We start from the raw sequence: 15,233 nt of genomic DNA, 5'->3' as shown, positions 1-15,233 counted from the left end.
TCCAAAGCTAAGAGGAGGCAGAGTGAAGATACTCCAAAATATGAGAGATATGAAATCCCTAGCTGTATTTTAGACAGACTGAACCTGATTTAAAGATGATTTTTCAAGACATTTAAGTAGACAGTTGCAAATATTTCAGCGGGAAAAGATAAGAGCATGAACAATTTCTCCAATTCCACCTTGGAAACATTTCATCTTACCTCAGCAGTGTCCCTGAGATGAAAAGATCAAGTCAGCTTCCTGACATAAAAGCCTTAAAGGCAGGTAACTGTCCAAGATAACCCCCAGTGTTACACAAAATTTTAATCTACAGAAGATCTCGCAGATCTGAGGTATTGTTTGATCTTTGGGATTAAATATCTGAGCTAGTGTTTAGTCAGAAATGTAATTGTTGAAAATGAGCTTTTAACCAACACTTGATGGCAGTCTAATATGTCTTTAGATCTGCAAGTTTAGAAATCTGGTTAGGTGGGAAAGAGCAGAACAGCTGGATGCTATCTGCATACAAGTGATTTTAAAATTTGCAACTACTTGTATAAGAGGTAAGTAGTATGGGTCCCTAAAGAGTGTGATCCTTTACAGTACAGTGAGCATCAGCAGTTCTTGTAATTAACTTAAAGAGTAATGCAGTAATATAAGACTCACAAAATTGCATGCAGATAGATTGCACAATAAAAGGAGATTCATGAGGATTTTAATTTTAAACACAAAGCAACACAAAATGGTAAGCAGACTGCATTTATGCTTCTAGTCTAGCTCGACCACTCAAAGCTCTCAGAGCCACAATCACCCACTTTGACATGTTGACTTGAGGAGCTGGGAATCAAACCAAACTTCTAATATATGGAAACCTCGGTCTGTCTTCTCCTGAATATTGAATAAATATGTTAAAACGATTCAATTTAAAGATAAAATGAAGAGTAAGATTAACATTTCGGCCTTGCTGTAGTTACAGACAAAAACTAGAAATGGAAATCTTCAGCCCGCTTCACATTTTTAGCAGAGTGGGCTCCCGTGGCCTCATCCATCCACTCTGATTTCTCCCAGTAAGACATTCCACAGTGGAGCGGTGATAATCCTCACAAAATCTACACAGCATGTCACACTACAGAGCGCTCGTCTCTTTAGTCTGCGACTGGGCAAACTCGACGCGACGGTGTTGCCACCTTTGCATACAGCCTCAACACAGTTTTCTGGAATAGATACCAAAGAGTGAGACTGAAAAAGAGAAGGAAACAGTCTGAAAAAAAGTCAGTGGGGATAAATTGTTGGCAAAAACAAAGCAGGGGGAAAATAAAAACATGCTTTTTTTCTTTCTTTCTCTTGATAAATGAGACCACAAACATATGTGTTTCATCCCCTCTCGGTCTGTAACTGTGTTCTTATTTTTCTGTTCTGCTGTGCAACACAACAGGTTCCCCGACTGTGATTAATGGTCAGTGGGAGTCACCTGTGCTAAGCTACTATGCGAAACAGCTACACACATATGCAAGTGTGAGTGCATGACCCCCTGTAGTTATACTTTCCCTTGCCTCAGCCATTCTTTTCCCAGCTGACCATTCAGCTGTTGCCAACACTTGTCTGCTTATTAACTGTTGCCACGGCTCAGGACTCGGCGCACTGTTTTACAGCCAGTAATGATTTTAATGAAATCCCTCTGCTCTCCTGTGGCATGTAACCTGGAATACAGAGTATAAGATGTTTCAACACCAATGTGTATTAAAAAACTGAGCCAAGATGACTTGGAGGGCATAATCTTGGTGTGAAAGAAAATATCTTAAACATCCAAAGTGCTATTCACAAGTCTTAAGTCACCCCTCCATTCTTTATGTTGTAAATGTGAAAATACGAGCAGCCATGTATTGTTATTCGCTTTCTTGTAATTTCTCAGTTTGAAAAATGAAGTCATTGTGAATCTGATGCTTCAGTTTTTTTTCCTATTTCTTAAGAAAATCATTTTCAGATATAGTTCATCGACTGCAGATAGTTCTTAGGCCTGACACTTTTACAGTTTCTTCAATTTTTGGGTGGAGTCACTTTTTGGGGGGGCAAAAATAAAAATAAAAAAACCAAAAATGATCATTAGTTGTAGATTAAGTTTGAAAATTAGGGAAGAATTTATTGTTTTGCAACAGGCTGTTAGCAACAAAGTCATTTAAAATGCAATTTTCCTAAGTTGCCTTTTGTATGTAGACACAACACTGGTTGGACTTTTGAGTGTGGTGCCTTTTTATTCTTAAACACTTCATGGAGCAAAGTTAAGTGGCTTCAAATAGTCAGGTACAAGGACTGGCTTGAAAATGAGTGAAAAAGGATTTAATCACCAATGAAAAACTACAAGCCTGAAGAACTGTTATAACTCAAGCACACTTTAAAATATTACAATAAAGTGTGGCTCCTTGAAAACAAAAAAGAAAAGAAGGGGTGGCTACGCAATTTTGTGAGAAATCTTGGATCCAAGGACTCTGGCATGGTTATTGGGATTGTTTGACACGAATGGAGCAGTGGAGCATTAGTCAATGAGGGTGGAAACATGTTTATTTGTTACCTCGCTAAATGTGACTTTTGCCACATTCATTTCTTGGTTTGTTCAGTGTTGTTGACATATTACTTTGAATTGTGTTAGCCTTAGAAACTGTCTCGCTGTCCGGACAAACAGTAATGTTTGTATATTAAACACAGGGAGGATGCACCTAGATCCTCTTTAGTGCCGTTGTCCCCCATTCAGAATCGATCCATCATTCTGTCCTCAGAGCAAACAGCTCACATCCGCTCCTGTGTGGAAATCTAAGTGTTCACTTCCTACCTATCCTTCACACAACCTATTATAGCCCTCATTTGGACATCCATCAAATGTCACATGTTAAATTACGCAATCTATCACGCTCTGCACTTGCACCGCCATGGGCTGATGATCTTTGTCATGCCACAATGCCCTAAAATGTGTGTTTCCTTTGGAGGCTAGAGGGCATGGCCCCGTCTACTCCAGAATTTAATGGCTGAATTTAGGCAGGAGCCATTTTTTTCTCCACCTATCCAAAGGCCACAGCCCCGGTCAGAGGTCAAAGTGGGTTGGCCCAGTTACCAAGGAGGAGTCAACCAACAGGGCAAAGCAACTGGTGCTCACTGGGCTGTGCAAACAGGAGATCTTCCTCTCTGACCGATGCATCTGACAGGCTGAGAGCAATGGGGCCTGAGCAGGTCACATTATCACAATTAGAAAAGAAGCAAGTGCTGATGAATGACAGGTTGTATAGAGCACACAACAACACGCTCATTCAAAGGCAAGATTGAGTCAGGGTAGGTGTAGCGACAAGGATGGGCTTTTGTCATTCAGGTCTGTGAATATTTCTATAATGTTCCAGTTACAATGTATCGCATCATTGAATGAAAGAAAGCAGGACCGTGTTCTTATTAACTTGATGCAAAATATGCTCCTTCTATCCAGTTCAAAGTGAAGCTTCATATCTATAAATCCAAAGCTTGTGTTGTTTTGTGTTTGCAAGAAAATATCAGTTCAAGGAGTTTCATCAACTTTCTAGGGGCTGCAAATCATTCACGGCACGGTGACATCATGAGAAAGTTGTACCCCTGTTGACAAGTCCTGCTGTTGCCATGGGGCTGCTGGAAATGGCACTGTGGATCCCAGTAAATGAAGGTCGCTGGGGGAGGGGATGTGACGGCAAGCAAATAAAAGTGCCATTTGCTGCATGTTTGCTTGACGTCCTCCGAGCCAAATTCTGTTCCCTTATTGGGCCGCCGAGCATTGTGGGGGGAACTCAGAGTTGCTCCTTGCAGCGGGACCCCCCACTCTGGAGGACACTGGCATGTTTGCCGAGGGAACGGGGCACCTCGACGCTGCCTCTGGGATCCATGTGAGCTGACAGCAGCCGCACAGTCACTCATTGAGAAAGAGGACGGTTTAGGACAAAAGGCTGTCTTGTAGGAGCAGACTGCAGCACTAAATCACCATTCACACAAACAGAAATAATTAGTCATAATACAGACATCAGCCAAGAGGGAGTCATCTACATGATAAAACATAGCAGTCTGGCGTTTTTCTATCACGTGCATGAACTCTATTTTCATCAGCAGACTTTGGCCAATGCTACTCTGTATTTTTGTCTGGATGTGATCCCAAAACTTGTCTGCCAACTAGAAGATGGAGCGAAACCTTGTCTTGACAGGCTACCATCAGCCAAAACGAACCTACGGTGATCTCCAAACCATCTGATGAAGACAGCGTCTGGTTTGCTTAATGCATACTACACATTTAGTACGTTGGAACACGTTATTTCCCAATCTTCTTTGATACCTGATACTGAGACATGCAGGGCCATGCTCTGACCCTGCAGTTGCATTTTGCTATAGACACCCAACACCCTAGTCTTTAATCCTGCCATGCAGCCTTGTTGGGGGAGGTGACTGCAAGGAATTTTATGACTGGGAAACTCATGACCCACTGGGGATTAATAATCATGCAGGGAGGGGCCTTAACAGCTTGTTGAACCACTTTTTCTAAGGTTTCATCTCTGTATGTCTTGAAGTGGGATTGCAATCATGCACAACAATGCAGAGTGCAGCAAAACTGAGCAATTTATTCTATTCATCAATATAAGCAAACAGGTTAGACCAGGAGTGAGAACTCGTTTATAATTTGCCACATACAGCCCGGTTTCATCTGAAGTGCGCGGGAACAGTAAGGCTATTGCCCAACAAGCTATTAAAAAACCTGCTTCCCTTAGTTTAAGCGCTAACATGTAAAATGTGTTTAACTACACATACAGTCCCTGGGATATCTTTAAAAAGATGAAGCAGGTGTTTAGCAATATGTCTCAGTTTTTCCACATTATGAAGAAATGCTGCAGTAGCAGACTGCAGTGTGGCTCTCTGGGCTTACACTGTGGGAAAAATGGGCTTTATTTACTAAAAAAGCAAAATAAATTATCAGTAAATTCACAGATTTTTTTTTACTGTGTAACAAATAAACATTCTACATTTTTCAAATTAGTGGGCCAGATTAGTTCATTTGGTGGGCAGGTTCTGGACCGCAGGCCGTATGTTTATCAAAAAGGACCCCTAAAGTAGAACCTTTGTGCCACTGTGACCACTGCAAGAACAGTGAGTACAAATGCAGTTTAGACTAAATACATGAAAGCACTTACATAAATGTGCTTTACACAACATTCACCCACTCATACTATCACTTTTTTCTACGTTTATGTGCTTTCTATCTAACATTCACACTTATGTGAATGAGTCAGTGAAAAAGGGGCAACTCAGACTTTAGTATATTGCCCAAGGATACTTTGGTATGCAGACTGGAGTGCCAGGGATCAAACCACCAACCTCTGGTTAGTTGATGATCTGCTTTACCTCTACGGCACATATAAAGGAACGGTCTAAACAAGTCAGAAACTGAACTGTGAGATTTCAGAAAGATGCGAGACATCACAAATGAAGCAGTAAGACACAACTATGTAAAACACAAACTATCAGCTATCCTTGAAAACAGCCACACACGCATTTCTTGATTTATGTAACCTTGCACTGAAGAGATGAATTCTCAGGCACAACAGAGGTCAGCTTGTGCAGCGTCCACAAGGAAACCAGAGCTCTGGGCACAGATTAAATATTGTAAGATACGATGAAAAGGAGATTGATGAACAGCACAAGGTAAATTTTCCAACATGATAAATATCCCACTTAAATAATCACAGAAGAAGAAATTTTCAAAGAAGATAAAAAGTGACTGACAATTGGGGCAGCTGGGGCAGGAGGTAGGGCTGGTCATATAATAACCAGAAGGTGGTTTTATCCCTGGCGTCTCTAGTTTGCATGCTGAAGCATCCTTGGGCAACATACTAAACACCGAGCTGCCCCTGACATTTCCATCTAAGTGTGAGTGTGTGTGTGAATGTTAGGCAAAATGGTTAGGCACAGAAAAAAAAGTTTTTGTAAAAATGTGTGTGTGAAAGAAATGTAAGAAGAATGAAATAGAAAACCACTATAGAAATGCAGTATATTTACTATGGAGCAGCATTTTAAAGTAGTTAGTAGAGAAGGAAAACCCATCCAGCAAAGGCCAGCTGTCAAAAAACAAGGCGGTCGAAACAAATGTACAATTTTAGAAAATTGTACACAGCTGAACTGTAATTTTGTATAATAAACATACATCTACAATCCATAAACTGAAGTCAGTTTCATCAAATAAAATGAACACTAAACAATATAAAAGGCATAATAATATTCCACATGACAAATAGACAGGAAAAAGGGCAAATTTTAAATGGATTTAAAATCGGATAAACTATGTTCACCGTGTACATGTGACTGCATTACAGAAGTGTCACGGCAGATTTGTGTCAGCTTGGAGGCGTTGGGACTGCAGCTGCAGAGTAAGTTGTGGCTCAGTGTGGGTGGCAGCTATCTGGCCACTGGGGCGGTGTGTTTATGTGTGCTGGGGTTAGAGCCACGTGCACAGTGGAGGCATACACACTAACGCACTAGCATACACACACGCACACATGCATGCAAACAGAAAAACCACAGAGACTCTATTGATTCCGGCTAATCAAGGCGGCGGTGTGTTGGGGGTTGCCGTGCATGCATGTGTGTGTGAAGTCAACACATTCCCCACATTCCAGCACTTCCCAAAGAGGCACCGAAATATTAACCACTACACGAAACTCAGAAACTCGGCCTCATCCTACTGCAGGGGTTCTCCTGCTCTTTAACTTGACTGCCCTTCCTTCTGACTTTGCACCCTGGCTGTAGTTTCAACAGCAGTTTTTTCCCTTCTTTTTAAAAAAATTCCACCCACAAGATGACCATGCAGTGACTTCTGGCTGAATCACGCAGACAGCACAATGGCTCCACATATTTATGTCTGGTTGAGACTGATCCTTCTCAACTGGTAATACAACAAAATCTGACCTCGCCCAAGAAGGTTTAACCGATTGCATGTGTGCAATGCATTAATTGAATGCACGCCCTCATGACACGAGAGCCTCTGAAGAACTGCTCACCAGCTGGCTACACTGACTGGAAAATATACACGATGGTCATCATAATTGTATTTATATTGTTGATAGCTTCTTTTCTTTTTCTTTTTTCTTTTTTTGCAAAGCTGCTTCACTAATGTATAATCAAACACTTTTTGATTTAAGCCATCCCGTGGAACTTTGCACCCTGGCCTGATATTGGTTAATCTGTGATTTTTTTCCCCTTTAATTAATTGTTTAACTTTTAAAGGATAAGAAACAATGTGTACTAGAAAGAAAGAAAGAAAGAAAGAAAGAAAGAAAGAAAGAAAGAAAGAAAGAAAGAATGAATGAATATATTCCAAATTATACAAACTCTGAAAATATCCTCATAACACACAGGATGTGTACAGCTTGCCTGATATAGATACTTATATGAAATTTATATGAAAGGGTACACAGCACAGCAGTCATGTAGAGATATAAGTGTGCGTAGGAAACACCTGAACACTCTGTGTTTGTTACCTGAAATGAAAATGCCGTTTGGCCCGGGAAAAAGGAGAGAGGGTTCTTTTGAGAACCAGTGAAGGACCCAGCAGTCAAATAATACCCACTTACCCTCCTCTTCCTCCTGCTCCTCTAACTCCATGGCTCCTGGTCTTAAAGCCAGAGCAAAAAAATGTTCACAGTAAGGAATCATTACCATAGAAACTCTGTTTGCATTTCCCAGTGAGCAATTCCAGGACCTCTGGCTTTTTAGCTGGAATCCAGACATTCATTTCAATGGGCAGTGCTGTCTGGAAAAGCTATTGTCCGTGTGGGGCACCTTACTGAAAGACATTCTAGGTGCATTTCCGTTTAAAGTGAAAAGTCAGACAAAAGGAGCCTTGGCCATGAACTGGATGTCATCTCAACAGGCTTGGCTCACAGGCTGCATCAGCTGGTGCTGCACAGCTACAAGTTCCAATATTCCGATTCTTTGTGTTTTATTTAGAGGTGATGAAAATGAAAGGCTTTCATTTAAATGTGGTGCCTGAGCAGAGTTGTGCACGTCATTCAAAATTAGCGTGGTTGGAGAGCGCGACTTTATGCTGCGTGCCCCGTCACAGGGTTGTATTCAGGTTTGTCTTCAGGTTTGTCTTCAGTCGTCTCTCCCATACTAGACTGCTGCGCTGGAACAAAGGGGCCTTTCACATCGACCTTGAAACACAGCCACCCCATCACCACAGGAACCAGTGCAGAGGAATCCACCCCAACTCTCTGATATCAATCTCTCTGTACCCCTGGCAGAGAGTCTCAGCTCAAAGCTGAGGTGAAGAAGCTAATGCACATCGTATGACTGCATTTTCATTCCAATGGAGAATCAGGTGAAAATGAAACTCTTTAACAGCTTTGTGAATATTGTTTGAGCTACTTTGACCCACCAGGTTTCTTTAAAATTGCAGCATTTAGGCTTAGAGCACTATTGTGTCCCTAAATTAGGTTCATTATGGCCAAAATGATTGAATATTATCAATGAGTATTAATTTCTAATAATTTGGTTTATAACATTTTTTTAAAGATTAGATATTGATACACTTCTTAAATAAAAGAGGTCTTTACTTTTTTGTTTTCTCAAATGTTGCTTTGCTTTTCATTCCTTTGTGTTTTGTATTTGTACCTACAGGCCACCATAGTTTTATCTAAAATATAAAATTAGAAATAAAAGCTCAAGTTAGTCAAAGTCAAAGCAGTTAAATAATTATCTTCCGATTACTAATACTTTTGTCTAAAATCTGCCACCACACACACACACACACACACACACACATACACACACACAGCTTTGCACATCTGTATACATGAAGAGTATGCAAACATCACACATGTAAGCATGCACATGGGAATAAAAGTTTTTATTCTTCTCAGTGACAAAAAAACAAAAAAAACAAAACAAAAAAAACTTTTTGGTTTCTTTTTTTTTTTTAAACAATTGTACAACCTGAAAAAAAAAATAACTCAGGTTTTAAACTGCAATACGTTTTTAAACAAAATAAGAGTCTTTCATTTTATACATCTGTCATAGGAAATAAATTCAGAACTGTACATCACGTTTTTTTTGTTTTTGTTTTGATTTTGAACAAAGCACACAGAGCTTCAAAATGTACAATATTCATTCACATTTTATACACATAAAAACCAAATGGGGTCTGCTACATTTAAAAGTTTGCGATTCCTCGTGCGTGAGAAAGGCGGTCTGAACACATTCCACGTTGCATCACCGGCGTTCGGCTAGCACGCTGCTTGGCAACATCCAGCAGCTCCAGCCATTGTCTCCAAAGAGTCACGGCGCAGCAGGAGAGGGGCTCTGGGCCACTGGGCCAGTCTCCTCAGTTACTGAGGGCTTGTTCCATCTCCAAATGTGGGCAGATGACCTGCTCAGTTAGTGTCCACGTGACAGGGGTTGGTGCCCTGCTGCTGTGCCTCATGATACAACCGCAGGAAGTCTTTGTAGCGTGGTGCGCAGCCCATCCAGGCTTCCCCAAACCTCACGGCCCCAGTGAACAAAAACTCCCCCTCACCGGACCTCACCCCACACTGAAGGGGCATTTTGATACGGCCAGTCCAGCTCCGTACCCTGACACCCCCAGATACAAAGACCTGGGTTTTCTGTCTGTAAAGGCGACTGATCTCCACAGTGACAGATGAGTGCTCCTCCTCCTGATCCACCTTCCTAATGCTGCCTCGTGCCACTGGAAAAACCAAGCAGGAAGATGGGATTTAGAGACTGGTAACAGCAATATTTCAAACTGTGTGTTTGTATTGGACATCGACGCCAACCATGCAGCAGCAGGAAGCAGGAAGCCTATAATTCTTCAAAACAGCACTTACCAAAGTCACTTGTGCAGACAGCTAGAAGCACTTCAGTGTCACTGCAGGGCTGACAGGACGCTATGTGGAAATAAAGAAAGAGGGTGAGTTCAGAGAAAAATGGTGTGCAAATAAAATTAAAAAATGCATGTGGCGTGATAAAAATCGTGTTAACAGGCCCACAGACTTCCAGTAAACACACATCTGTGGCTGTGTTTGAGTAAGTGTTCCTCACATACAGACAATTAGGGTCACAGTCATTTCCATCCTGACAAATGAATATTTATTTAGAAATGAGAGACCAGGATTCAGCTGAGCTCAGAGTTATACACCAGACAGAGGCACGCTGCTGATAGTAAGCACAACTCAAAAAGCTAAGAGAGTGTGTGTGTGTGTGTGTGTGTGTGTGTATGCATGTCTAATGCTCCTGGGAGCAGGTTCAGTCAGCTTCCCTTGCCAAAACAGGAACCCCTTGACACCCCATGACAAACAAGGACCAGATGACGGGTATAAGAACAGCAAAACTAGTAGAGGTTACATCTGACCTGAGCTCTCACAGCACTCCAGCAGGCCTACTTAGACTGCAACTATAACATCAAGGGGGGCCCACATTCAGAAGAAGCAAACAGAGGATAGATTTTGCCGGTTTCGTGCACATCTTGCATTACACAGGCACAGGGCAATTAAAGTGCAGGTAATTTAGTTTCCAAAAAGAAAATGTGAATTAAATACAATAGCCCACATCAATTATTTAAAAGTCTGCTCCAGGCACCATTTCACCTTTGATTGGGGTCTGCATAGCAGCAACTCAGCCTGCCCCCTCGTCCAGACTGTTTTATAGCAGTAGAAAGGGCCCTTAATAAGAGCAGTCAACTCCGTGATTAGTTGACTCAGGTGGTCCTGTGGCTGTCCTAACCAGAATGCCTTTATTAACCCCTAGACCTGCTTTGGTTTTCCTTAGTAGTACTCTGAAGCAGGTGGGGGTAGGAGGAGGAGTGGGAGCAAAAAGAGGACTGTCTAGTCAGCAGTGGGTTGAGGGTGAGGAAGGAGCAGTCGTCTGACCACAAAATAAGTGGAAGAATGTTTAAAAAATGTTAACTCAGGTGGGCCCGGTGCACTGGAAAGCACCCTAATTTGCACAACCAGTCATAAAACTGAGCATAAATATTAATTTGGTGTGTGCAATACATCTAATAAGACTTCTTGCCAAAGCGGTGATGTTCACCCTTGGTCATATTTAGGAGCGCAGCTTAACCTTATTTTTAGCTTTTAGCTGGATTGTCTGATGATGGGTGTACAGAGGTGAGGGATCTTTGAGGTCAGCTAGTGTAGCAACACAAGGCACTGCGACATCACTAAAGAGGGCTCAAGGGTCAAACAGCCACAAGCTTGGATGGCTTAGTAGCAGCTGGAGAGCCAAGACTTCAGAGAGGCCAACCTCACCCAGAGCAGAGGTTGGGTTTTTTTTTTATGTTTTTCTCCAAGGAAGTCAAACATGAAATAGAACCGCAGGAATGGGCTGAGAACCGAGTCAGCATCTCTTTCTGGCCCTCTGCACATGCAGCGCCACTCTGATCAGAACCACTTCACAGGAGCACAGAGGGATGAGGGATGGGAGGAGTGGCAAAGGAGGGAGTGGAGGGGCACATTAGAGTGTCCCTGAAACATCTGGGACCAGATGCATTCCACTGTAATGGAGCACAACTTGCTAATACCGCTCAGCAGAGACGAAACCCACTTCAAACAACTAGGAAGGGGGGGGGGGGGAACGAAAAGGAAAAATACGAGAATGATAAATAGGCAAGAAAGAAAATTAAGAAGTAGGAAATAGTGAGACTGAAGACAGGAAAAGGGAGAATAAGTCAAGCGAGCTGAAAGGGAGGTTAAGGGAGTGACAGCAAGGGAAATACAAGCCTATATGGTCCTAGAAGTTCCTCCCAACATCTGGTTGGAGATACATTCCAATTTGATGGTGAGCAACTCAATCCCAGCACAGTAGGTCAGAGAGAAGAGGAAAGGAAGAAACATGAAAAAGAAGGAGGAGCAGCAGCAATCAATCTGTGACTCCAGGCTTCAGATGACACGAGACCAATGTCTTTGTGAATCATCCCAGTGCTATCACAGGCCACATTACAGCAGCAGATTATACTACAGAGCTGAGCCGAGCGAGCTAATGCGGTCAAAACAACTCCTACTCTACGTTTAACCCTCTCTCTGTCTGTTTCTGTCTGCTGTGCCAGATAATGACGCAGGATGTGAATATGTGAACCAAGAGAGCCGTAAAAACAGATGTGGGCCTGATACTGCTCATATTTTGCTTTAGGTGGAAGAGAAGGGAAAAAAAACATAGCTGCACAGCTTGAAAATGTGCAGGTTTGGCAGGTACGCAGCGTGAAAATACACGGCTGTTTTTCCATTGGAGGCTCTCTGTTTGACTGTGCCCCTCCACACACAAGCCAGGCAAAAAAGAAGAAAAAAGAAAACAATAGAAGCTTACAGTGCAACGTTCAAGTCAAATCCAGTCAGAATGTTTGTAAAATGAGCTGAGAGGTGAACGTTTTATCCCGAAAAACTAAAGTTTAAAAGCCGATTTTGACCTTTTAATCCTCACGGTGAAAATATGAGTTTGACAAGAACCCCCACCCCCCAAAAAAATCCTTAATGTAAACACAATGCTACTAGAAAAAAAAAGTCTTTGGATGTAGTATTTGCAGTGTGCTGGAGCAAATGTTAAGTTTCCTACTATTAGAGTCCAACCTAATAAAAGTTTCCACCAGTAGATGGCTGCATTTAGTGCTCGGTGTGCACCACAGGGGCAGAGCACAAAGGCACTCAGTTCTAGAGGGAATCTAAAGTAAGGCCTTTATAGGAGCTACACAGATCAAAGAAGCAGCAGTTTTCAGGGGTATCACTAAAGATGTCAAAGATGCATCTTACCAACGAGCAAGTGCGGCCCCGCCTTGTGCCTGTCACTGACCAGCTCGTACTGGAACGCCGTAATCCGCCGACTGATGTCCATGTGGGGGACAGCCTCAATAAAGAGGGCCCCTTCCTGAATGCCGAAGCAGTGCACCTTGCCCTGAGCCTGGTCCTGCTCAGGCAGCAGTAACCTCAGCTTGCCGTTGCGGTCCAGGTAGATGTTGGTGCCGCTGGACTCGGCGGAGGGTTTAATGCAGACAGAGAGCCGAGCGGCGGCGGGAGAGACCATGTTGGGTCGGAGGTTGACGATGATGGCCCCTGTGGGATAAAGCCATTCCAGAGAGCCTTGGGAGCAACGTAGGTACACCTGCTCCACATCCCTGGTGTGGCCTTCATGGGTCAGACCGCTGGATAAAGAAAAGAAAAAGGCACAACATATGAAACAAGCTGCAATAAAAGTGGCATTTCTCTGGAAAGCTTTAATTTTTTTCAACCCCCCTTTACCCAAATAAAGAATAAAGAGACTTATTCACTAATCTAAAAATGATTTTGGGGGCATTTATAGCCTGAATTAACTGACCAAGTTGAAGACCTCTGGCAGACCCAAAGGACATTAAACCACATTCCTCCTGAAGCATTATTAAGGCCGTGCGCAAGACTGGCTGCATGACCAGTCACGAGCCGGAGCAGCCAAAATGACCTCAGCTCCCAACACACACTCCCCGTACCGCATTGTTCCGCCCAGCGCTTTGGCAAAACGCATCACTGGCAAGCTGCCTTTGGGAAGGGTTTGGAGGCAGAAATGGATGAATGGAGGGACACAGGGGCTTCTGGGCAGACAACAGCAGCAACAGTAGCTGGGACTGCAGCATGCAAGTGCAAATGCAGGTCACGCACCGAACCTCCCCTTGCTTTCAAGCAACCAAAGAGACTGGAAGAGACTTGTCCGGGCAGCACTTCGGCCTCTGGCGCCAGCATGACCAAATGACTCCCTCCAGAACTTAATGCCTGGTCGGGATTTGAAAACTCCGGCTCTGTCAGTCATTCTGTGGCAAAGCCTGAGGCAGGAAGCCATCAGCAGTCTACCAGCATACACATGCCAAGCTAGCGGTTTGACTCCGGAGGAGAAACGCCCAGTTTCCTGAAAATGAGATGCTGAAATTCAAAATTTGCCATAGATCTCAAAAGGAACCCGCAGCACATGCTGAGCATATGCCTCTGCAGCCCCATAACCAGGCTCTCCTCAGCATGCCTCTAATTAAGTCCTTTCTAACTTCATCACTTCTGCAGGCAATTAAAGGAGATTAGTCAAGAGTCTGCCTAATGAACAACAGATTATTGGTGGAAAGCTCAAAAGTATGGGCAGCCCCTCCTGACTGCAGGATGATGAAAAACAACAACAACAAAAAAAAAAAACACTTATTTAAGGCGCAGTTCTGAACTGCAAAACAGATTTCAGCAGATGTTTGATGGGAGGTGAAACTTTCCAGTGAATGCTTCATTTCCTGACGTTTATCAATCATACATCTCACCTTTAATACTTTGAGCCTATGAGTGTGTGCATATGTCCCACACACACACTTTCTTTAGGGGAAGGGAGGGGGGGAATAAAACATAAGTAAAAAAGATAAATAAATAAAATAAAAAGGCGATTTGTGTGTGGGATGTCATAAACATGTTATTTTCGTATTCCAACGTCCTCCCATCATGTTATTAAAATCTTTGGTTGAACCATCGTGTCATTCATACGTCCAAAACAACCCCAAACACACGTGTCTCTGACATTACTACATTTTTCACACACAAAAAATTACGGTAGTTTCTTAACTTATATCACAAACTACACAAATCTTTTGTTTCCTACAGCCACCATAGGGGCTAGCTTTGTTTTAATTTATCGTCTAACCCTGCCGCCTGCTTCCCACATCACCGCGGCGACTTGAGTTTCAGGCACAGTCATTTCAGGTCGCCACCAGCAGCTTTCATGTTTGCTCACATCCTCGCTTTTTCTTATTTAGCAGTTTAGTTTGACGTTCAAAATACATTCAGTTAAAAGGGGGGGAAAAAAAGTCTGTAGACCTCACCTGCCCTTCCAGCTGCACTGGTCGCTTGAGTATTGGCAGAAAGAAATCCTAAAGAGAAGGAAAAGCGGCAGCAAGGAGGCCAGCATCGGGGTGAGCATGTTTATCTCGCCTCACTTAGCCTCCTCTTGAGTGAAACTACGATAAAGTCCACTGCCGTCTCTCCAGCTGCATAGCGTTTCCATGTGCCACGGTCCGCTCCGTGCGCTCCCCGGGGTTTCTTCTTTTATTCTCGAAAAGTTCAGGGGATTAAAAGCGCTTTCCCCATCAAACACACACACTCACTCAGTAGCTCCGCGCAGCGCTGACAGCCCTCCGTTAAATGTGGAGTGAGTTCAGCTCCGAGTCTGCCTCAGCAGCCCTGATTGCGCTCTACGTCACACCCGAGCGCTCTGTGTAT

General features: G+C 43.1%; 1 protein-coding gene across 2 annotated transcripts; it reads right to left on the bottom strand.

The window, feature by feature from the left end:
- Positions 1-8,861: 8,861 nt before the first annotated feature.
- Positions 8,862-15,233, bottom strand: metrnla (meteorin like, glial cell differentiation regulator a). Of its 2 annotated transcripts, none has more exons than XM_026164773.2 (4): positions 14,837-15,233; positions 12,771-13,159; positions 9,855-9,914; positions 8,862-9,715 (listed from the first exon to the last, which is right to left on the bottom strand). In XM_026164773.2, the coding sequence occupies exons 1-4, from the start codon at positions 14,932-14,934 to the stop codon at positions 9,402-9,404; spliced, it is 861 nt and encodes a 286-aa protein (XP_026020558.1). In that variant the 5' UTR covers positions 14,935-15,233; the 3' UTR covers positions 8,862-9,401. The 2 variants fall into 2 exon arrangements, with proteins under 2 accessions (XP_026020558.1, XP_080156953.1); XM_080300827.1 differs by lacking the exon at positions 14,837-15,233 and adding an exon at positions 13,333-13,831.

Source organism: Astatotilapia calliptera, chromosome 4 (assembly GCF_964374335.1).
Source record: "Astatotilapia calliptera chromosome 4, fAstCal68.1, whole genome shotgun sequence".
NCBI classification, from domain to species: Eukaryota; Metazoa; Chordata; class Actinopteri; order Cichliformes; family Cichlidae; genus Astatotilapia; species Astatotilapia calliptera.
This window is presented reverse-complemented; position numbering and strand designations above follow the sequence as displayed.

Excerpts from the sequence above, each read along its gene's own strand:
- metrnla (XM_026164773.2), bottom strand. The coding sequence starts at position 14,934 with ATGCTCACCCCGATGCTGGCCTCCTTGCTGCCGCTTTTCCTTCTCTTT. Across the intron at positions 13,160-14,836 it reads CAGTGCAGCTGGAAGGGCAG|CGGTCTGACCCATGAAGGCC; the intron begins GTGAGGTCTACA and ends TTCTTTATCCAG. Across the intron at positions 9,915-12,770 it reads GGGGCCGCACTTGCTCGTTG|CGTCCTGTCAGCCCTGCAGT; the intron begins GTAAGATGCATC and ends ATTTCCACATAG.